Genomic DNA, 24,286 nt, shown 5'->3' with positions numbered 1-24,286 from the left:
TTTTTTGCAAATCCCTAGATGTTTATACCACCACACATGAGGATATACTTTATGCATTAACACGATGCAGGTGTTACTTTGTCTGCCCTATGGGCCAAAATGCAATTCCCACTGCTTTCCTTTACATAGGAGAAAGTTTATCTCTGCTGTTAATATTCCCGCACCTTGTTGTTTTATCCCGTACGCCTTACTTACAGCGCTGCATTTTATTTTGTCTGGTATATGAAAATATTTGTGTAAAATCACCGAATTGCGACATGAGATTTGCCGGGAATAGAAATTCATTCCAATTCCAGGAACACGTATGGTTTCATGATATCTCGCTGGTTTCTTGTAAAACCGTCCTCTAGAACAGAAAGCAGAGGTGCCCAGCTTCCAGAACAATAGGCTTCACTGTCAGTTGCCTCATATTATTCAGTTGCTATGTGACTTTTTATACTGTATATGGAAAACCAGTAAATACAGCTATCTGGGACATTAGTACTAAAAATAGTGGTGGCAAAAAAAGTTCACAAATGTTTTTTATAGAGAATACAATCCCTTGGCTGAAATAGTCAGAGGAAAATTAGTTAAAGGAATCATATAAACTCTCACACACTAGAGAACAGGAGAAATTTTAAGATGTGTGTTATACACGCAGGGCCGCCTCTAGGCATGTTTGACCAGTGCGGTCGAACAGGGGCGCCACCCCATAGAGGGCGCACTCCTCCCAACCATCACGATTTTTAGCGGGACAGTCTATGCGCTCCTGTGTTTATCGGTGCTTCTATTTATCAGATAGAAGAGCCGACAGGTGATGCTGTGTATGAACGGTCTTTAGAACAGCCAGTTACGATAATTACCTTAATCGATTTCGCCAGGCTGGACCGGTGCTGGAAATCTCCATACTGTTTTGTTTTTGTTGTTGTTTTGAATAAACTTTATTGAGCGTTAAAATGTTTGTGTGTAGTGCCGCTGAGGTGAAGGAGGTGAGAGACTGTCCCTCAGTGCCCACCACGCATGCGCCTGCATACTACCGCTGAGCCCCTTGGCAATCGCCTGACTGACGCATGGGCAAATGTACCTGTAGTGCTGAACATAGCTGTGCACAGATCACCAGACAGGTGATTATTTTGCGCAAACCTTTATCAATAATGAACGGAAATAATACATCCAGCCGATAGCTGCACCAGCTTCACCACGAACAGGCGGTGAAGCGGGAAGCCGGACCTGACAAATACTGCCCAGAGCCAGCCGCTTAATACAATATCCCAAGGGGCTGGGTTTTTAAAGTGTACCTGACTCTTAATGGGGATAGCTCCAACTGATTAATTTATATATTATGGCTGACGACATCACTGAGGCGTGATCACCCATTCACTAATGAATTGACTAGCTAAATATTGGGTGGCAAAACAGAAAAACGTCACATTGCTTTGAGCAAAGGGAATGGTGCGGACAGCATGGCAGATAGACTTTCTGTAACCGCTGCTAGTTTATAGTAGAGTAGAATGTTTCAGTTCTATCTAATACACTGGTTCTCAAACTCCGGTCCTCAGGATCCCAAACAATGCATGTTTTCCAGGTCTCCTCACACAATCACAGGTGAAATATTTAGCTTCACCTGTGGATTTTTTAAAATGTGTCAGTGAGTAATGACTACACCTGTGCTCCTGCTGGGTGTCAATGTGACCTGTGTGGGGTCCTAAGGGCTGAGTTTGAGGACCACTGATCTGGTAGACTGGAAACATTCACCACTTTAGGCCTCCTATATGTGGGCGCTAAAGTCAAGTACTCAAGGTGTTGCCCAATTTCTGTTAAAGGCTTCGCTTTCTATCACTTTCAGTGCATGAAGTGTTTCACCAGAGCTTAATGCTGGGTGCAATATAATAACCTTCACTTTCAGTGCCCATTAAATGCTTTGTACAGTCCAGTGGATTAAGTAATAACAGAGGTAAAAGCTGCTACATGCTTGGCAGCTGCCACCTGTGATGACCCAAGGCCCTGCTCCCCTTCTGAGGTACCTGCAGGCAGCAGCTGGCTTCAGGAATTTCCAGCTCTAGAATGCCATGCATGCGAGTCAGCATTCTAGGCCTCCAAAATTAAAAAATGTTTTAGCGGATGGAAAGGAACTCTGCCGTTCCCTTATGCTGGGTACAGATAGATATATCGGCCGTTGTTCACACACCTATCTGATTAGCCCTGCAGCACAGCAGATGGCTAATATATCTGCAGGGACCTGCCGATGACTGACAGCTCAACTGGGCGGGCAAATTCAAATGCCCACCCAGTTGTGACGTCAAGCCCAACATATTGGGCAGACGATTGGTAAGTGTGTATGCACTTGCCATTCGTCAGATAGTACGGCGGGTCAGCTGTTCGACCTAGTGTGTACCTAGCTTTAAGCCGTATACACACTAGACCAGACGTGTCAAACATGCGGCCCGACAGTGTTGGCCCAAATACACATATTATGCGGCCCCACAGTGTCACGTGATGACACGCTGCACTTCTGGGGAGCCACTCCACACCCCACAAAACCTGCACTCCCAGAATCCCGCCTTCCAGCAGTAACGCGCTGCTGGTTAGAGATGTCGCAAGGCCAAACGCAGCGCTGCCAGCTGAATCTCTACCCAGACCTCTGTACAGGCGCCTGTGAAACAAGCTCAGCCAGCCAGGGCAGGACAAACACTGCAGCTGAGACTGGAGTCACTCATAATATCACACCTGTAAGTACTGCCTGGTGCTGCCATGCTCTGATAAGTGCCACTGCCTGGTGCTGCCATGCTCTGATAAGTGCCACTGTCTGTGCAGTCACACAGCTGCTGCCTACCTCTCACAGTTATAGATTGGGGGGCAGCGTGTGTGTGTGTGTGTGTGTGTGTGGCTATGGATGCAAATGGAAGTAAATGCGATTCAATTTTTTAAGCTCAAATTCAACGAAGTTGGAGTACCTGACTTTTATAAGTATTTGCCTGAGCGATTTGTAGAAACTCGCAAGTTTGCATGTGAAATGATTTCCATGTTGGGAAGTACCTACCAGTGTGAGCAATTATTCTCATTAATGACAGGAAACTAGTCTCCTGCTAGGTCCAGATTGACAGTCTTTCATCTTGGTTCAGTATTAAAAGTTATCACATCCAATAAGATTTCTCCTGAGATTGGAAAATTGGTGACAGCAAAAAGATGTCAAATATCGGGAAGAAAACATTAAAGTAAATTTTTAATGTTATTGTTGGTTTTTCTTAATAATAAACCTTTCAAAATTGCATAATGGCAACATCCTCCAGTGTGTGCACTCACTGTCACTGACTTCGCGCGCTCCCGTGCATCATCAGCGACATGCATGCAGGTCCGACGGGCGACATCCTTCGCGAGGGCCATGCTGCCGAATGCATTATGGCTCCCGCCACTGCGATGTCGCTCCCGAATTTGTGAATTTCAACAGGCACAGTGTTGACAGTTCCATCTTCGTATTAGGGCTTAAATGCCCGAAAAGTGGTATGTCGACGTGCCGACATTTCACATTCTGATGTGTCGCACCCGTGGCAGCCTATATTTCTGGTGTTGGGGTCACAGTGACCACTAACTAACAGCACAATGCTAAAATTAGTTGCACTTGTTCCCTGCTAAGCCAGTGAGAGCAGAATGCTGCATTGCTTGCTGCCTCAGAATGTGAGAGGGAGACCAAATCTTTTGGTTGCTATAAATAAATGGCAAAGTGAAACTCCAGGGTAGAAAGGAATCACGTGAAAGGATGTGTTCTCACGTTTTCTGGCTCCTGCCCAGAAAAAAAATAATAATGTAATAAAGTAATCTCCTACTGGGATCCTTGCACTCCACAAGGAAACACTTACGCAGCAAATTATGTTTTCTGTTCGAGATGATTAGTCAACTGTGTTATCCATTTATAGTCAAATTAAAAGCTTGCTGTGAAACATACCTGAGCAAATCTTTGCTTCATTTGTTTGGCGGCCATTGAATAGATGATTATGCTTTGCTATAACTGCAATGAATACCCGATTTATAAGCATGTAAAGTGTTATATTCAAAGATGCACAACCTGGTTCAATAGTTCTGATAGAACCATAAGTCCCAGCATACACTGCCAATCAGATGCACCATAACAGTTGACAAGCCACAGGCTTCCCAAGTCTGAGCTGTTTTTTAAAATGTATAATTGTTTGCTGTAAAATCTATTATGTTAAGTGTTTGTATGCATGTGTTTTGTGTGTGCCTGCATAAATGATATTGCTGGTGGCATAGCTTGTTAGGTTGGATATACTTATTTATTTTAGCTGACGATAGCATACCACCATCTGATAACAAATGCGATGAGAGCGCCTTAAGAGTTGATATATACGATTTAAATGTTATAATAAATGTAGGGCCTTATTTACAAAGCGGAGCTGTGCTTTATGTTGACTGCAAGTGCCATTTTAAATTGTCACCTCCAACTCGCCGGCAAGTGGCATCTTACAAAAGCTGCAGCTTCGTAATGTAAAGAGAGAATTTTGCAGCCACTGGTAGAGGATCTTATGGACTTATTTATGTATTTAAAACACAAGAGACGGTTGGGATACAAAATAGGGAGCAGTTGATCTTTTATAGTCCTCTACTTTCTCCATTCAGCAGATTTTGTAGTTGACTTTACTGACCTCTGTAGTATTTGTCTTAGGCTGGGTACACATTAGGAGATCTATTGGATGATATGTTGTTTTCAGGCAAATTGGAACGACCTATTCACATCGCATCGCGTGTAAGCTCAATTGTGCATCCACGTGCATCGTCAGCTGGGTTGTCCCATCTGATGTGCAAATTGACGGGACGTCTGATGGGCCCACCGCGCTGACGATGACACGCAGGGGAATGCGGGATGTAAGGGTATATCGTGCGGTCGTACACTGGATCATGCAGGGTGTACGGCCGCCCAGTCTATCCTTCCATCGGGCGTTCGGTCGGATGGGATATGATGTTTACTTGGCCTTAATCTAGTTGATTTTGTTTAAAATTGCTTAGGCCAGAAGTTTGTACTGATGGGTGCAATATAGTTAGTTTGATTGTTTTTGGTATTGCAGGATAGTGACACATTAAGGGTTAAGAACGAGACCACAAAAGGCAACGTGGATTTTGTGGTTCCTCCCTCTGCTAAGAAGACCAGGACGGAAGGAGACTTGAAACCTTTGGTCATGCCGGTATCGGTACCGGTTAAAATGGATACTGGGCGAGAAAAGGGAGATGAAGAAAGGATCCAAAGGACAGCAGCATCTGAAAGGGATCCCTCTGCATCTATGCAATCTGTGATAGTCACCCGGCACCGAGCTGGCCAGACAACAATGCCAGCGCCGTCAGTTCAGGTGAGACCCATTACACTTCTCTGCGGGGTTCCGCAGGAGGGGGAAGGGCGGTGGGTCTATCAAATAAGGAAACAAAGTAATGTGACGGCTTATATCTGAAGGGGGCTCCTGGTCCCTTAACTTAAATCAATGTGTCTGTTTTTAAAGCTCCCCTATCACTTATCTCTCGTATGTGCTACTTACCTGCCAATTCCTTTAGCTCCGTAGTTCTCAACTCCTATCCTCAAGAGGTCATGTTGTTCAGGATTTCTGTATGTGGAGACAGCTGGTCTAATTACTGACCCAGCAACATAGATTAACTTCCCCATGCATGATGAAATAAATACAGAAAATATGACCTGTTGGGGGTACTGAGGGTTAGAGTTGAGAACCACTAGTCTACCTAGAACCCAGTGGGCTTTGTATGTAGCCGTTTTCCCGGCACTGCCGGATCTGTATTATAAAAACGCCAAACCATTTGTATTTGCCACTTTTAAAATGGTGGTGTGGGAGTGAGCAGGAGAAGTAATTATAAGCGGCAATCTAGACAGGGAGGATCCTGGCAAAAATTAGTACATAGAGCTGACCGCCGAGCTTTACTGAGGGAAAAGAATACACCCAACAAGCATTTTTGTTACAGGGTTTTCCTTAAGTGAAAGGAAGACAGGTGATTCATTGCATGTGGGCAGTGCACAGTGACATAATGGCACTCGCCCCTTTCTGCCACCAACTCTGCCAAAGTCAGGCCCTTTTGTCTGTATTCTCCAGCAGTTGCGCAGTAGCCAGCACAGTTAGTAGCTGTGTTACACTACCATACGGCTTAGATAATACAATACGAGCCACGTACAGGTGGTGGTGGGGGGACGTTATACTGTAGTTGAGCATGTAGCTACAGCATAGGGAGTACACACACTCTGGTCTTTCAGCAGGATGTATCATTTACTGACCATTTCGTATGTATTGCTACATTTTCTCATCACTCCTCTGCAGACCAGTGAAGCCTCTTCGTTGACAGAAGGTGAAACTCTGTCCCGGAAGCCTAAGCAACGACCAAGGCCGGAACCACTGTTTATTCCTCCCAAACCCGGCACATTTGTTGTTCCAATATATTCGAATGTAACTCCTTACCAGAGTCACCTGCGCTCACCTGTACGGGTTCCCGAGCACTTCAATGACAGAAACTTTGAGTTGCCTCCCTACACGCCACCCCCTATCCTCAGCCCAGTGCGCGAGGGGTCTGGACTTTACTTCAATGCCATCTTGTCTGCCAGCACGCATTCAATGCCCCCACCCATCACCCCAAAGAGCAGCACAAGAACCCTGCTGAGATCTAGTAAGTGTTTTTACGTTCCTTATTTCACAGGATAATCTTTTGAGATAGTCATGCGTTGTGTCTCGCTGTGTCTCCAAGTCACTCCTGGCCCCCCCCTGAATACAAACTGGTTCATTATGAGACAGTTTGGCCCAATCGCTAAATACTTTGCAGTCATTTTGCCAATTTAAACCCAAATGGTAATTATACCACATATCTGGACTTACATTGTCTGCATGGACTGGTGATGCCATATATGCACCAAAGTATGTTACCCGTGCACTGTATATTGCCTCACACGTGCATATAGTTTAGGCATAATAGCCACCTATCATGATATTCTAATTTGGCTCATAATGGCCTTTACTCTGTCATGTTTGTCCAGTTTTAGGCATGAGATCATAGATTTGAAATGCTCTAAAACAGGTGAAGGTAATGTGTGGCGTTCCAGTTGCTGTGGAACTGCACACCCCAGCATGCCTTGCCACAGTTTTATCTTGCCCTGAAAGCAAAATTGTGCCAAGGTGTGCTGCCATTTGTAGTTCCACAGCTGCTGGAGTGCCACACGTTGCCTGCCCCTGCTCTAAAAGATGAAATTAATATTTCTTACCATTACGACCAGAATGATGCGATCTCTCTCTCCCCTCTTCTTACATACATTAATCCATAACCGTGCAATGGCTTTCTCGGGAGTATGAATTGACTGACTGCACAGTTCATCCATTCTCATAAAATAGGGGACAGTACGGTTTTGTTAAACAAAGCAAGCCTTTCATATAGTTGCCAGCTAGGCTTGCCAAATCTTGTATAACAACTCAAACAGACCATTTTACAAAAATTATAGACCAAACAAAATATCACAAACCATTACAAATATTTACAAAGCATCATCATTTTACTAATGTGATTATGTTACCACAAGATGTCTCCAAAGCCGGAAGCTGGAGAGGGAGGTTTTTACAGTCTAATCAAGCTGCAAAAATTCACGTGGAACCTTAATATTCTAGTGTCAGGAGAATGTCCGACTCCTATGGATCATCTGTCTAATTTCTCATGGATGATGCATTTCACTACGTTTTATAGACTTGTCAGTAAATTCATTGATGTCTATGCAGCCCTGCTGCTTCTGGGTTTGACATTGAATAATAGAAAGGCGCTATTATTTCTTTGACTTCCAAGAACAAATACAATTCATTGATGGTACAAGGAAGATTTATTATTTTAATGTCTGTTATTGAGTCATTTGGCTAATCCGTCTTGGTGTCCACTAAAGCACCGCAGGCCTGGTAGTATAAGGTGCTTATCACTAAGATACAAGATTTCATATATAGGGATTTCCCATGACTATTTTGTCCTTTAGCAGTGGTTATAGCAACAGTAACACTTTTATAAAGAGCAGATATAACATAGCAGATATAACTAAAACCATATCCACACTTAATAGCTAAAACCTTTTGTTTCTAGTAACAGACCCATTTATTATAGCCGTACCAGTTTGTAAATACATGGAATGTACTCTCTTGGTTTATGCGTTAATGGTTATGATCATCGTAGTGTATATGTTTGGTGATCTGTATGGATCCTGGAACATGGGCACCTGTGGTGTGATAATTCTATTTTGTTTGCAGATAGCGGAGAGGACATGCCACCTTTGCTCACTGTAATGGGAGAAGTAACGCCAGTTAGCATTGAACCGTAAGTCTAAAGAGTTGTCTTCCTCTGGATCCTATTAAAAAGATAGTATCTCATTGCCAAGTTATGCTACCGCTGATTTATCAGTGATTAAGCGTTAAGAGTGATTCTTTCCCACACTGCTCTAGATCCCATAAACATGGTGTTATAAGTTTGGGCACCCTTAGGGGCTAATTCAGCACGTTAGCAGCTTTGCAATTCCGTCCTTGCAAATGCAGCAGGTGGTGGCTGGGATAACCTGGTCGCGATGGTGGACGGGGCTGGCCAGCTGCATATGCCTCAGCTTACGCAAGCTGGCCGGCTTGTGAGGCTAGGAAACTGCAGCACTTGGCCTTGCCCCTCCCAGAAAACGGGGCTGACACGCCACCGTCTCTGGAAACGCTGGCCATCCCCGCCCCTTAAATGCCTTTGCCTGTCAATCAGGCAGAGGCACAGCAGGGGCTGCGTGCGATCACACAGGACCCGTTCTGCACATGCTCAGAACGGGTCCTACACACGTGCAGATTCCCTATAATTGTGCAATGCTGTATCAGCCCCTTAGTGAAATTACATGGTATTCTAAGGGAAATGAAAACAACTTCTGTCCAGTTCAGACATTAGTATGACATAATTCAGCCCCTATTAATATGCTAGTTTGGGCACCCTGTCAGTCAGTACTTGGTAATCACGGCTTACAAACATTTCTGCTAGCCGATTAAGGGCCTCTATTCTTGATTTAGGAATTCTTCCCATTCTGCTAGCTGAAAGAGTCTCAGGTCTTCTTGCATGTACTGCATTTTGGGCGACTCCTTGCAGGTTTGAGTGCGGGGTCTATGATCATTCCCAAACCTTCATCTGCGTTGTCTGCAAGTATGTCACAGTCGATATTGGTTTAGATTGAAATCCTTGTCTCACTGAAATAACCAAGCTCTTTTCTGCTTCCATTTCTTCTGACTCTAGGTGGTAAATTTACTAAAGTAAGAGTCTTTAGAAGTGAGTTTTAAAAGTGATGTTGCCCATAGCAACCAATCATTTGGTTCCATCGAGACAGTATTCTCCATGCCATTGGCTGCCACACAGTCACAGAGCATAATATGAAACCTGCTTTACGATTCACGGTGGTTCTAAAGCCGCTCCTGTTTTTCTACAAATTCATTCACTCATTCTTTTCTAGTGGTGGCCAGAAAGTGAAATTATTGTTTGAAGAGTGCACAGAGCTATACTCAATAATGTGTCTGGCTCCAAATATTGTTTTACATACTTTAGATGTTGACTTTAGTGATGGGATTGTAGGTAGGTATTTCCTCTTAACAACTCCTCCATGCCGATACTTTTTGAGTAAAGCTGGTTGTTTGCTCCCACATGCTGGAATATGGCCCAAAATGGTCGATCCAAGTTAGGAGGAGAAATCGGAGATGATTAATTTCTCCCAATTAGTTGGGCGATAATCGTTTCCAGTGCAGGAAGAAAAAGGGGAAACTTCCTTCCAACTGAATGATTTTAACAGAAGTAGGTGGGCACTCGGTCCGTCCTCTTCTGCTCCAGCACAGGCAGACTCTGCTGTGTTTTACCATTTAAAGTTTTCTGCAGTTGACATTTTGACTATCAACAATTTGTTTTAGATGGACAGACGAGTTGGGCGCAAGTTGGACTAGTGCAGTGTTGGCTAACCTTGACACTCCAGCTGTTGTGGAACTATATATCCCAGCATGCCCTGCCACAGTTTTAGCATGCCCTAATAGCAAAACTGTAGCAGTGCATGCTGGGTTATGTGGTTCCATAACAGCTGGAGTGTCAAGATTAGCCAACACTGGTCTAGTGTACAGTCAGCTTAATACTGTACTGTCGGCCTCTGCGCTGGTGTGGGCTAATCCTTTCTGTAGTTCGTCACAGACTCCTCTGGCTCTTCCAGATTTCACTACAGTTTCTTTTCACTTCTTCTTAGTGATGTTTCTGATGGTGGAATTTCTAAGCTGGAATATTTTAGTTATCATTCTATAGCTGTCCCATTCTTCGTAAAAGTCAGTGGTTCTTATTTCCAGACCCAAAATCAGATGCTTACAGGAGCTCGCAGTCACTGAGACATTAGAAGGAGCAGAGTATTTATTTAACTCTCGAATTAGGGCCTAACAAGTGAAGCAAGTATCAAGGCCACAACTGGAATGGTGCCCAGACATTTGCACATGTCACATCCAGTTTTTTTTTTTTTTTCGGTTTTTCAAATTCAACAAATATTTACGGTGTATTAAAATATGCAATAAGTCATATTTACATTTGTAATCATCAGAGTTTAAGTTAAATTGTTGTTACTTAGACGTTCTGTGGTACATGCTACTCGACCATGGGTACTGGAACTTTTCCATGCAAATGTAGTTGCATGGTTATTTGATCTCTCTTGTTGTTAGTTTGTTTTATTTTTCATCAGTTTCAGATTGGTTTTCTTGACAGATATTGCCATTAAAACTAAAATATGTAATAAAATGTAAAGCCATTACCTTATAAACATATTATAAAGCTTCCATACTATACTAGATTAGCTGAAGTCACTTTGGGAAAGACTTTGATCTTCTATGTAGGACAGCATAAAGTGTCCCTGCCACCTAACCACACTGGAAGCATCCATTGCATGCTCTGAAACACACTCATCCTATTGGAGGATGAGGAGGAACAGAGTGGCTCATGCCTCGGAGGACAGGAAGTATCTGTGTGCACACAAAACCTACTTCTGTGACACCCTAAGATCCTATATGTTTGGTTTAGAAAAAATCCTCGTAGGCCCAAAGCAGTAATTAGGTTCAGACTTACTGGGGGGATTTGAAATGTTTAGCCGGCAGCTTGTTTTTTTAGACGCAATTCAATTGTTGCTCTGTCGGGGCGCGATAGCCGCCGGCGCCGGCATTTCTGCAGGCACTCAGGAGTGCGCAAGCAGAAATGTGTCTAAAACACCCTGGTTAGGGCGCGCTAACCGCAGATAGCGTGCCCTAACCAGGGATTAAGAAGGGTTTAGCTGTTTGAGACGGCTAAACCTCGTCTTTTAGGCGGCGAAGAGGGCAATAATTAATGAGCGCCCAGAACAATTGAATAGCAATCTGGGCGCTCATTATTTATCACACCCAAAAAAACAATTGAATCGCCCCCACTGACTGTCCCTTTTGTTAGTGTTTTTATAGGAGAAATTTAAGGTTGGATTAAAAATCTGCACATTGCCTCTACTGTCACCATAGAGACCAGTGCAGGGATCTGTGTAGGTCAGTGATTCTCAACCATCCCCAACAGGTCCATGTTTTGAGGATTTCTGTCTGTGGTATAATTACTGGCCCAGCAGAATAGATGAAATCACCTGTGCATGATTAAAGAAATCCACAAAACATGGCCTGTTGGCAGTACTTGAGGACTGGAATAGGGAATCCCTGGTTTAGGTCAATGTGCAGGTGGCAGGAAATGCTGCACTTTTTTTTGACGGATCAGTACTCCTCACAGTGACTGTAGCAGCAGACACTATGGGGTAACTTTACTAAAGTGACCGTTTTTAGAAGTGAGTTTTAGAAGAGATGTTGCCCATAGCAACCAATCAGATTCTACTTAACATTTAACTAGCACCTTCTATCAGATAATAGCTAGAAACTGATTGGTTACTATGGGCAGCATCTCTTCTAAAACTCACTTCTAAAAACTCTCACTTTAGTAAATTTACCCCTATGTCTTTGCATATGACATCACTTGGTCAGTGCGTTTATGCGAATGACATCATCAGTAGAATATATTTTGTAGCCAGAGCAGCCTGCATGGATTCCCTTGCTCTGCAGCAAAGAGTCCCTAGAAATGTATTATTACTATTATTCTATATAACTAGCAAGTGCAGAACAATATATAACTTTTATGCCCAAGAGATCCTTTGTTTCCTGCCATATATTATATCCGGTTTTTTTTTTACGTTGGTACTTACATTTCTGTATCCACCTGTCACTTGTAGTAATATGCACAGAAATTTAAATTACTTTATATAAAATGTATTATCCTATAGGCTTACATGGACCGTCTTAGTACATAGAGTAGATTTCCTCTTTGATGTGCCTGCTGGGATTCTAAGTCAGCAACAGCTGGAGGGTCACAGTTTGCTAAAAAAAAAAAACGGATTGAAGGAATGGATGAAAGTGTTACTAATAAAAGATTAATGTCCCTACACATGGTACTGCCTTTCCTGTATGGTCACGTGTCACGCAGGATAAGGGTACAGCATTCTCATACTGCAGAACATGGGACATTGTATTTATACAGTCTGCTCGGATGGTTGTACTCTATTATTGGAATCTTTGTTTTCTGGCAGAGATGTGGTTATAGGCTAAATTTCAGCAGTGTGTTCTGTGTTATGTGGGAATAAATTGAGCCTTGTCTTATTTATCATATCTATAGACGTATTAACATTGGACCACGTTTCCAGGCGGAGATTCCTGATTTCAGGGAAAGGGGTTTGGCATTCGCTGATAAGCACAAAGCTGACATGGTCTGGTTTCCCTGGGAGGATTTGGAGAAAAACCAAGGTGAGCAGGGGACAGGCAGCACTAGTTCCATAGAAGATCACTAATCTAAAAGGGACTGCCTTATGTAACCGTTACACACGTGTGTCAGAAAGTCACAGGAGCCTGTCATGGGGAAGGGGGTCTATGCTACTGCATAAGAGACATAGGGGAAGATGTACTAAGGGGTCTATGCACTAAGCCATGGAGATAAAGTACCAACCAATTGGCTCCTAACTGTCATGTTACAGGCTGTGTTTGAAAAATGACAGGAGCTGATTGGTTGGTACTTTTTCTCTCTCCAAGGCTTAGTACGTGATAACTGATATAAGAGAACAATAGCCTATAATATAGTGTCATACATATCCAGTTCTGGCAATGTAATTGTAACCAATCAGCTACTTCTACTATAGATGTATAGGTTCTCTGAATGTCTTTATATCTATATGATACCAATCGTTTGATTTATTTATACTGCTTAATACTGAGATATTGTGCTGTGCTCACTCCTGAAAGGCTTCCTCCAACCTACATATTATAGTGCCCAAGGTATAACCGCACTAAATACACAAAATGAGTTCATAAGATCAGGCAACTTGTATGGTCTTTAAGTTACATACAGTTAAAATGTACACTGAAGTGCCAAAAGTCATGCGATAGCAATATGTACAGGTAATGGTAGGTGGTGTCGCAGTACTGTGATACCTTGGAAATGCCCAGACATGCATCAGATGTAATCCAACATCTCATGAGTCAGTTTGAACACCATCTAGGCCTACTTCAAGGCAAGGCGATGTAAATTGTTGGAGTTGGAATGGTGCATGATAGTGGGTGCCCAACCGAAGGAACATTCCATTTCTGAACCATGCCTCAATCTACGGTGTCACGTGGGTACCAGGAATACTTCATGGAAGACATTACCACCCACCGTGGACAGCACAGTGGCCGACCACAGATGCTTAATGATCGTGACCAGTGGTGTCTGGCCAGGTTTGTCCGTGGTAACAGACAAGCGACACTGGCTCAAATCACATCCACATTTAATGCAGGAGGTAGCAGACGCATATCCAGCAGGTGAGTGCAGCATTTTTTAGCTACCATGGGATATAGGAGCAGATTGTACATCAGTGTGCCCCTAGACTAAGCGCCTCACCTGGGCTTGTGATGCCGCTAATTGGACCCTGGAGGACTGGCAACATGTGACATGGTCCGATGAGTCACGGTTCCAGTTTTTTTGGGCTGAAGGTTGGGTCTGTGCCACACACAAACCCCATGAGGCCATGGAGCCCAGTTGTCAACAAGCAACCTTGCAGCCTGGTAGTGATTCCGTAATGGTGTGTTCAAGTGACATGGGTTGGGTCCGCTGGTCTGACTGAACATTTCATTGACCAGTAACCGCAGTAATGTTGCATTGCTGGATGACCATTTGCAGCCTTTCATGGACTTCATGTACCCCCACAACAATAGAATATTCCAGCAGGATAATGCAACGTGTCATCAGTCCCAAATTGTCCAGAATTGTTTCGAGGAGCACCTGGTGTGGGTGCTCTGTGTCCATATGCGCACTGGAAGTGCTTGCTCCCGATGGGGGCGTAACTTGGCTTTGCGGGGCGCGGCCTCGCCCCTTTTTGCTATGTCCCATTGTGCGCCGAACTTGGGGGCGTTATCGCCTCCCATTCTCGGCACACAGTGGGCTTCCCCAGCGCTCCTGCAGCTGCTGGGGCAGCCCACAGTCTCTCCCTGCCTGTCTCCGTGTCTTGGCTTCACGCTGACACCATCCAAAGGGGTGACACCAAAATAGCTGAGCAGCTCTGCTATTTTGGTGTCACTCCCTCAGATGGTGTCACCCAGTGCGGCCCGCACCTCCCTAGCGACTCCAGTGGGTGAAGCCACCACATTCTGTCTACATGAGTCCAATCGAGCATATATGGGGATGTGGTGGAGAGGTCCATTCACACCCACATGTGAAATCAATGCTACATCGAGTTGTAGCACTTCGCCGGGCTAGAGGAGGTCCTACGCGATACTAGGCATCTATCCCATGACTTTTGGCACTTAAGTAGGACCCACTGATCATTATGACATGACCTGGATGGGTGGGGCGAATAGAAATTTGCATGTATACTTGATGCTACATATATGAATAAACTAGCAGTAATATTTTCATTGTGTATAAAGTGTCTATAAAGTGTTAGTAAGCTTCTAGCATGGTGATTGTGCTCCTAACTCCTTGTTTGTGGGTGGCAGTGGAGGAGTTGTTGACAGCGGCGTGTTCCAGCATCATGCCGGGTGGAGGTACCAATCAAGAGCTGGCGCTTCATTATCTTCACGAGTCACAGGGAAACATTTTGGTAAGTGTGGCTATGTAATTTTGTCTATTTTTTTCTGTTATATATATATATATATATATATATATATATATATATATATATATACATATATATATATATATATATACATATATATATATATATACATATATATATATATACATATATATATATTTACAACTTTATTTATTTCTACTTTTTATCTATCATGTAAACGACCGGGTTGGATAGTATAGATATCTCGGTGGTGCTCTCTGCCTGTCACTGTGATGCATGGGGTTATATGTCTATGATATAAATTTCCCCTTGTGTCTGGTTACAGATTGCAGGTCCAGTTGCCAAGAGTCGCAGCTTAGTACTCTGGAAGAGCATGTGGCATAAACCTCATCAAATGGGACTGCGTAATATGTAGTCTATGAATGTGATGTTTCATTGTGGTACTCTAAACCACGCCCACTTGGTGGGGAATAGCGATATAATGTCATAGAATATGGAGTACAAAGTACTAAGACAGGCTAATGCAATTCCTCCTCATTTATAGAGTGCTGGGTGGTATAACTCTGTAGCCCTGGGAATGCTAGTTGTATAGTGTGTTATATTCCTTTATTGCTTTTATAGCAGCCCGTCAGATGATCAGGATCATTGATTATATTGTATAATGTAGTCTATCATGATTATATTAAACTGTGTTCTCTTACGTATTGTGGACAGGCTACGCTCACTAAACTGCTATTGAAGATACCAAAACGGCACAGAGGCCATCCGTTGGCAAACTATCATTACTCTGGTAAGTACAAGAGTTTTGTTGAGATCAGAGGTACTGAATCGTTCGCCCAATCCTGAGATTATATGGTGTCTTGCTACATTCTTTTACCAAACACGATTAAAGTGAAAAACATATATATCATGGTCATGACTAAAATGACTCACGAATCAGACGGCACAAAGGGCCTCATTTAGTAAAGAGTTTTATCACCAAAACGAGTGATAAATGTCACGGTGTATGATAATGGTGCTCCAGCCAATCAGCTCCCAACTGTCAACTGTTAGAAAAATGACATTTTCGAGCTGATTGGCTGGAGCCCCATTTATCATACACAGTGACATTTATCATTCGTTTTGGTGATAAAACTTGTTAGTAAATGGGGGCCAAAGAACCTTAGTTCTCTGTATGCTCTTGAAGGGTTAGTTGGCGTTCATCTTAGGATATCCGTCACAGACACAGTGGCCAAATTACAGTAATATGTGTCAGTATGTTATCAAGTAAAGAACAAAGCGGGACTCAGACATTGGGGAGTATTTCTACAAATGAGTGCACAGGAAAACAGGGGTGTTTATGTTGCCTCTACCAACCAGTCCGTTGTCTCAGAACTACACTACAAAAACGACTGATTAGTTGTTATGGGCAACAGAATGCTAGTGTTTCACTGTGTACCATTAATGTCCCCAATGGCCCGCCTCTTCTTTTATTCGGGAATAAAATCTTTACAAAGAATTTTTTATTTTTTAATAATATTGTCCCTTTAACTGAAACTTGTATTTAAGTTTAAAAATATGATGGATGTTAGTGGGCATTTCAAGTATTTATTTTGCTGGCTTGTAATACTTGAGATCCAACAGATGATTTTTTGAGGGGCCCTAGTTGTGTCAGTCTATTATTGCAGCCCAGCGTCTCATTCCATTAGGCAAACACGTTTGCTCACATTGAAAACTCCACCGTCACTAAAGCCATTTCCCAACTTCAGCTAGCTTGTACATGTGCTCCTGCAACTACACACATTGCTTTCTCTTTATACCTGTCTACTGTGCTTTTCAGCAAGGTCTGTATATTATCTCAGCAAAGCTCTTCATTTTCATTACCCCCTAGATACAGCACTACTGCTGTCTTTATGCTATTTGTATTAAGTCCAGATTCGTGTTGCATCCAAGAGCAATGGAAATGAACAATGCGGATGTATCAGAGCTGTGAAAACAAAAATGAAAGAAACTCCTAAGATAAATTAGCATTTCTAAAAATGTACAAGACATGAAAGAGGAACCACAGTCCATAATTCTTGCACTAACTAAAGAAATGTGACAAGCTGAAATGAGCCTCGGAGGAATGTGCGGGTCCTCTCTTCTCTTCAAAAGGCAAAACCGCACCCAGATTTCTCTGTGCGACGTGAAAAGAATTGGAATTCCATCACCATCTTCTGTGAATTAATGCAAATTGTCGCAGCTTTTCTTTTCTCCTCCTGTGCAGAATAACTTAGTGTGTTATATCCATAGTGACCGGAAAACTGTATTTCCTATAAAAACATGTATTACTAAGCTAACTTCCAAGTGCTCCATTTACTAACGAGTTTGGTCCATTAGAAACTTGTTGCATATGTTAATTACAGCCAGAGGTATTTATCATGACAGATACTGTGGTTATTAGGCAGCGCTATATTAATGTCATATCTGCATAAGAAATAGCAGTGTGATACTATTTAACAACGAGCGGTATTTGTCACTTACCGCTCGTTGTCTAAATTGAAACTCTCCAAGGGTGCGGTAGCTTTTATATAGCACTGACGAGTCCCTGGCCACAATGCACTGCTGCAGCTTTGTCCGCCCCTTCCCTCCCACTCTCCACCCCTTTCCTTCCAATCTCCGCCCCCTAGTCTCCGTCCCCACCATCCAGCTCACCGCCGCCTTCCTCCTGCTTACTGGTGTCCACACTGCTCCTCTATACTTGCCGGCGAGCAGGTCAGTAGTAAATTCTGGTAAATAAAAATAAAATTAAAAATCTTGCAGCAAGCGGTAACACAAAATATCATGAAAGAATAAAACTCGTTAGTAAATGCGCCCTAAGTATTGTGTTTTCCCTGCTGGAAAAATAGAGCATTCATTATTGCCGGGTATGCCCTCATCCTCAGACAGAGGGCAGCTATGCAGAAAGTTTTTTCCGAAATCATTTATAAATAACCATGTACACACAAACTGTCTTCGCTCATCGGTAGAATGCCTGACTTCTACAGTCAGTATTCCCCATAGCTTTTGAAACAATTAGACTTTCATCCTTTGCTCCATAGTAATCTAAAGACGCTCTGCATTTTTCTTCCAGGCTCAGACAAGTGGTCTCTTAATGAGAAGAGACTTTTCAACAAGGGAATGGCCATCTATAAGAAGGATTTTCTGCTGGTTCAGAGACTGGTATGTAACAATCTGGGACGTTGGTATCACTATATAATATATTTTGGTTTTATTTCCCTCTGGAGAGTTTGCATTGTATTGACCTGAATAATTATATTGCACATTGATTACACGCCATGCTGAGACCCAGGGCTGGGATTAAGGTTCGTGGAGGCTCCTATCAATAAAATGGTCAATATGATTTGCCGGTGAGGTTATTAGAAAGTATTATGAGTAATTACTCCCAGCACCATAAATGTGTTAAATACACTGTAGTGCCCCCACTGCACATTATTCCACCAGATTACACATACAGCAGTGCCCCCACTATGATGTAGCTATGTTCAGGGGGGCTCTCTGTGTGCGGGGGCACAAGGGTGACCACTCCGTCTGCCGTGTTGTTAATCTGGCTCTACTGAGACCAAGCCGCCATTGGGCCTGTAACTCTAGATCCTGTCGGATTGATGAATCCGTCCCAAAAGTTATATGTGTCATAGTGTTCTGCAAGGCCGTCCAGCACATTCACAAATATTTTTTTGTACTTAAAGTACCAGTAAGATGACTAAGTGAAAAAAATCTGCCCCACTCTTATATTGTACTTACCCCTGCCAAACACCTCCTCATTGCACATGGCTTCGGTAAAGTCAGAATCTCTGCTGAAACATCATGGCTGCTCCCATCACTACAGTAAGGCCAACTTCAGCTGGTCAGCCAGGCCTGCTATATAGTGCATCGTAATCTTTGTATTTTGAGACTTTATTTAAACAAAATGACTGCAAATTAAAGAGGATCACATAGAGATGACAACCGGCAGAAATATTACATTTGTTGGATAGTCTACATGTTGGCGAATTACTGTGCATGAAGCCTGCACAAATAGTGACAGACATTGTTCCGGCTGAATCGGTGCTCGTGAGATTGCAGCTTATCAGGTCACTATGAAGTAGTCACAACACATCAGAGGCTGGTGAATTAAGCTGGTTACACACTAGGTCGACCCGCCGACCTATCTGATGATTGGTTCGTGTATACACACTTACCAATCGTCTGCCCGATGTGCCCGGCTTGACGGCTCAAATGGGTGGGCGTTGAAATTGGCCCACCCACTTGATCTGTCAATCACACAGGGTCCCCGCAGCATGTGTACGGGCGATCGGCAGGTCGCCCGTACACACCAGCTGATGGCCGATACATCTGAAAGATTTATATCGCCACCTGCTGTGCTGCACAGCAGATCGGATATGTCTGTGAACGATGTAGTTCACAGACATATCTGGTGTACCCACCTGGCAATGCACTATAGATATACAGTCAGGTGCATAAATATTGGGACATTGACAGTTTTCATATTTTGGCCTATATTCACCACCACAATGGCTTTGAAATGAAACAAACAAGATGTGCTTTAACTGCAGACTTTCAGGTTTAATTTGAGGGTAATTACATCCAAATCAGGTGAACGGTGTAGGAATTACAACGGTTTCTATATGTGCCTCCCTCTTTTTAAGGGGCCAAAAGTAATGGGACTATCAACTCAAAAGCTATTTCATGGACAGGTGTGGGCTATTCCCTCGATATTTCATTATCAATTAAGCAGGTAAAAGGTCTGGAGTTGATTCTAGGTGTGACAGTTGCATTTGGAATCAGTTGCTGTCGACTCTCAATATGAGATCCAAAGAGCTGTCACTATCAGTGAAGCAAGCCATCATTAGGCTGAAAAATCAAAACAAACCCATCAGAGAGATAGCAAAAACATTAGGTGTGGCCAAATCAACTGTTTGGAACATTTTTAAAAAGAAAGAAAGCATCGGAGAGCTCAGCAACACCAAAAGACCCGGAAGATCACGGAAAACAACTGTGGTGGATGACAGAAGAATTATTTCCCTGGTGAAGAAAAACCCATTCACAACAGTTGGCCAAATCAATAACACTCACCAGGAGGCAGGTGTATATGTGTCAAAGGCCCTCATTCAGAGCCGTACGCTCTGAGCAGAGCGCACGCTCTGAATGAGGGCCGGGCTCCATTTTCATGGAGCGTCCTCCTGGACGCTCGTATAGCTGTGGGTCACCACCCACAGGCTATACGAGCGTGCTTTGTGATTGCCGCGATGGTCGCGACCATCGAAATTGCGAGCCGGAGCCTGCGGTTGAGGTTTTCAACCGCAAGCTCCGGAGTGATTTTGGCTCTATCAGAGCCAAAATCACTCCCACTGACATCACTAGTGATGTCAGTGGGCCGGCTTCTGACGGGAGGCGTTCCCGTGGGAACGCCCCCGTCAGGGAGGCACACCCCCGGCACGCCCACCAAAGGGGGCGTGCTGTCAATCAACATTGACAGCACGCCCCCTTTGATCGGACACAACGAGCGAAGGACTTTCCTTCGCTCGTCGCGTCTGGCGCATGCGCACGACGGAGCTCCCTCCGTCGTGCGCATGCTCAGTGCATAACATCGACCCACTTGCGAGCGGACAGCTGCTCGCGAGTGGGTCTGAATCAGGCCCAAAGTCAACAATCAAGAGAAGACTTCACAAGAGTGGATATAGAGGGTTCACCACAAGATGTAAACCATTGGTGAGCCACAAAAACAGGAAGACCAGATTACAGTTTGCCAAACAACATCTAAAAAAGTCATTACAGTTCTAGAACAACATCCTATGGACAGATGAGACAAAGATCAACTTGTACCCAGAGTGATGGGAAGAGAAGAGTATGGAGAAGGAAAGGAACTGCTCATGATCCAAAACATACCACCTCATCAGTGAAGCATGGTGATGGTAGTGTCATGGTGTGGGCATGAATGGCTGCCAATGGAACTGGTTCCCTTGTATTTATGGATGATGTGACTGCTGACAAAAGCAGCAGAATGAATTCTGAAGTGTTATATGCTCATATTCAGTCAAATACTTCAGAACTCATTGGACGGCGCTTCACAGTGCAGATGAACAATGACCCGAAGCATACTGCAAAAGCAACCAAAGAGTTTTTTAAGGCTAAAAAGTGGAATGTTATGCAATGGCCAAGTCAGTCCCCTGACCTGAATCCGATTGAGCATGCATTTCACTTGATGAAGACAAAACTGAAGGGAAAATGCCCCAAGAACAAGCAGGAACTGAAGACCTTTGCAGTAGAGGCCTGGCAGAGCATCACCAGGGATGAAACACAGCGTCTGGTGATATCTATGCGTTCCAGACTTCAGGCTGTAATTGCCTGCAAAGGATTTGCAACAAAGTATTAAAAAGTGAAAGTTAGATTTAGGATTGTTTAGTTTGTCCCATTACTTTTGGCCCCTTAAAAAGTGGGAGGCGCATATAGAAACCGTTGTAATTCCTACACCGTTCACCTGATTTGGATGTAATTACCCTCAAATTAAATCTGAAAGTCTGCAGTTAAAGCACATCTTGTTTGTTTCATTTCAAAACCATTGTGGCGGTGAATAGAGGCCAAAATATGAAAATTCTGTCAATGTCCCAATATTTATGCACCTGACTGTATCGCCTGTTCAGTGGAACGGGAGATATATCTATCAGTGTGTACACAGCTTTAGATAGGCTGTGCTCTCAGGAACATTGGTACAGCCCATATATCTGCACCGACTGGGTGTAACAAGCAGACACCCTTTGATATCACATGGGAAGAAAACTGTAAGGAAGTTTTCAGTGAAACAGACCTTCTAAACAGAAAATGCTGATTTTGAAAATGATATTTATTTATTAAGTTATTTATATGTTATCTGTTTGCCAAACATGGGCTCTCCTATAGCGGAGAGACCACTTGTCTTGTCACAGAAACAACGTTACAGTTTACTAGCTGAGTTACAGTATAGGAACATTCACTATTACAGTACATATATGTGTAGAGGTGCATGTAGTGTCCTGTGTATGGTCCAGTACAATTTTCCATTAAAATCAAAGACCTGTAATAATGGAGATGGGTATGGATTCCTGGCGGTCGGGATGCCCCCTGTCAGAATGCAGACAGCGGCATCCCGAAGGTCAGAATCCCGACACCCGTAGGTAAATATACTACCTCTAACCCTAACCCCTCCCTCCCCAGTGCCTAAACCTACCCTCCCCCTCCCGCACCCTAAACTTAACCCTCCCTCATAGTGCCTAACCCTAACCCCCAATACTTACCTTCGGGATGCCAGCAGTCGGAATACTGTAGCTGAGATCCTGTCGCTGTCTGGATTCCAGTGCCGTTATTTAGACAGTTGACATCCCACACGCCGGGATGCTGACTACATCCAGCTACAATGATATGGGGTATGTAAAGCATTTTATGGTGGCTGGATGGCAGTTGGTTGACATTTATATCATGGACGCCATCTCTGAGCTAAAATGAATAAAGGGGTTACCTGTGTGACCATCCAAACTTCCCTATTGGTGAACTAACCCCCTTCTCCTGCTGCCGGTTCTAGATCAAAACAAAGACTGTGGCTCAGTGCGTGGAGTTTTACTACACCTACAAGAAGCAGGTGAAGATCGGGCGCAATGGGATGTTAATTTACGGAGATGTGGAGGCCGCAGCAGATGAGAAAAACCCCAGAGAGGACTCTGAGATTGACATTAAGGTATTATTAATAACATATCCTGTATTGGTTTTGTTCCCAGCAAGGAGCCGCATCAAGATGATGTCATTGGGGTTAGCCCTATTGATACGTGTAGGCTCATTAGGACACGTCATACCGGATAAGCTCTCACCTCAGCAGTAGCGTTGTAGTAGCCTCACTCTAAAGCCGGCGACACATCAGACCGATGTGTAGCTGGCAGATCCGACGGGCGACTGGACCCTGCATCGGCAAGTGCATACACACTGGCACCATGCAATGGGCGACGGTGCGATGTAGGATGCCGTGCTGCATTCGACTGCATGGCATCATGAACTGCCAACTGTGTATACAGAACGGCCAACCAGAATATATCGCATGCAACCATTGGAGCGAGCAAATTGGGAATAGCATACACACTTAACAATATGCCCGATTTGTCGTTCCGATTTCACTGGAAACGACAAATCGGGACGATATTTAAGTGTGTATACAGCTTAAAGGCCATTTTTAAGCAATTGATTGTTCTAGGAATCAGCTGCCGCACAGATATTCCGTCCGCAAAAGGTATATCAAGTGTAGTAAGGGCCCTGGGCGGCTTCCAGGTGGGCAGACCCGTAGATGTATATGACTTGTAGTGGAGAGATGGGAGTGTCTGCCAGAGTAGCCTGTGTGTGACGGGCAGGAGGAACTCCAATGTCACATCTGCTCTCTCTAACATGTTGGTCTTACGTCAGTGCCAGGCTGGTGTTAGCAGCTGTTCCTCTTGTAATTGCTGAGCAGCTAACGCTAGGGAAATCTGTAGCGGAGAAATGCGAATATCAACCTGTCATCACCAAAAGTGCATGCATTACTCTCTGCTTATGTTGTAGTGACTGATAAAGGCTCTATACAAACCTGCAGCACTCCAGCTGTTGTACACTTTATACAAATCTGCGGCGCTCCAGCTGTTCTACACTCTATACAAGCCTGAGGCACTCCAGCTGTTCTACACTATACAAACCTGCGGCACTCCAGCTGTTCTACACTCTATACAAACCTGCAGCACTCCAGCTGTTGTACACTCTATACAAACCTGCGGCGCTCCAGCTGTTCTACACACTATACAAGCCTGAGGCACTCCAGCTGTTGTACATATTATACAAGCCTGAGGCACTCCAGCTGTTGTACACATTATACAAGCCTACAGCGCTCCAGCTGTTGTACACGTTACACAAGCCTGAGGCGCTCCAGCTGTTGTACACGTTATACAAGCCTGAGGCACTCCAGCTGTTGTACACGTTATACAAGCCTGAGGCGCTCCAGCTGTTGTACACGTTATACAAGCCTGAGGCGCTCCAGCTGTTGTACACGTTATACAAGCCTGAGGCGCTCCAGCTGTTGTACAATCTGAACAATTCGCATAATGATTAAACTTTACCTTATTTGCAGCAAAACAA

General features: G+C 43.9%; 1 protein-coding gene across 2 annotated transcripts in view; it reads left to right on the top strand.

The window, feature by feature from the left end:
* Nucleotides 1–24,286, top strand: part of MIDEAS (mitotic deacetylase associated SANT domain protein) — a 106,893-nt gene that overhangs the window by 68,446 nt on the left and 14,161 nt on the right. For both annotated transcript variants that reach the window (XM_088471255.1, XM_088471256.1), the window contains exons 3-10: nucleotides 5,058–5,336; nucleotides 6,306–6,648; nucleotides 8,256–8,322; nucleotides 12,712–12,839; nucleotides 15,063–15,166; nucleotides 15,857–15,932; nucleotides 18,234–18,322; nucleotides 22,719–22,871. In XM_088471255.1, coding sequence (XP_088327381.1) covers nucleotides 5,058–5,336; nucleotides 6,306–6,648; nucleotides 8,256–8,322; nucleotides 12,712–12,839; nucleotides 15,063–15,166; nucleotides 15,857–15,932; nucleotides 18,234–18,322; nucleotides 22,719–22,871 — 1,239 coding nt within the window. The remainder of the gene's footprint in view (nucleotides 1–5,057; nucleotides 5,337–6,305; nucleotides 6,649–8,255; nucleotides 8,323–12,711; nucleotides 12,840–15,062; nucleotides 15,167–15,856; nucleotides 15,933–18,233; nucleotides 18,323–22,718; nucleotides 22,872–24,286) is intronic.

The sequence above is a fragment of the Taudactylus pleione genome, unplaced genomic scaffold (assembly GCF_031769625.1).
Source record: "Taudactylus pleione unplaced genomic scaffold, aTauple2 ptg000113l, whole genome shotgun sequence".
NCBI lineage: Eukaryota > Metazoa > Chordata > Amphibia > Anura > Myobatrachidae > Taudactylus > Taudactylus pleione.
This window is presented reverse-complemented; position numbering and strand designations above follow the sequence as displayed.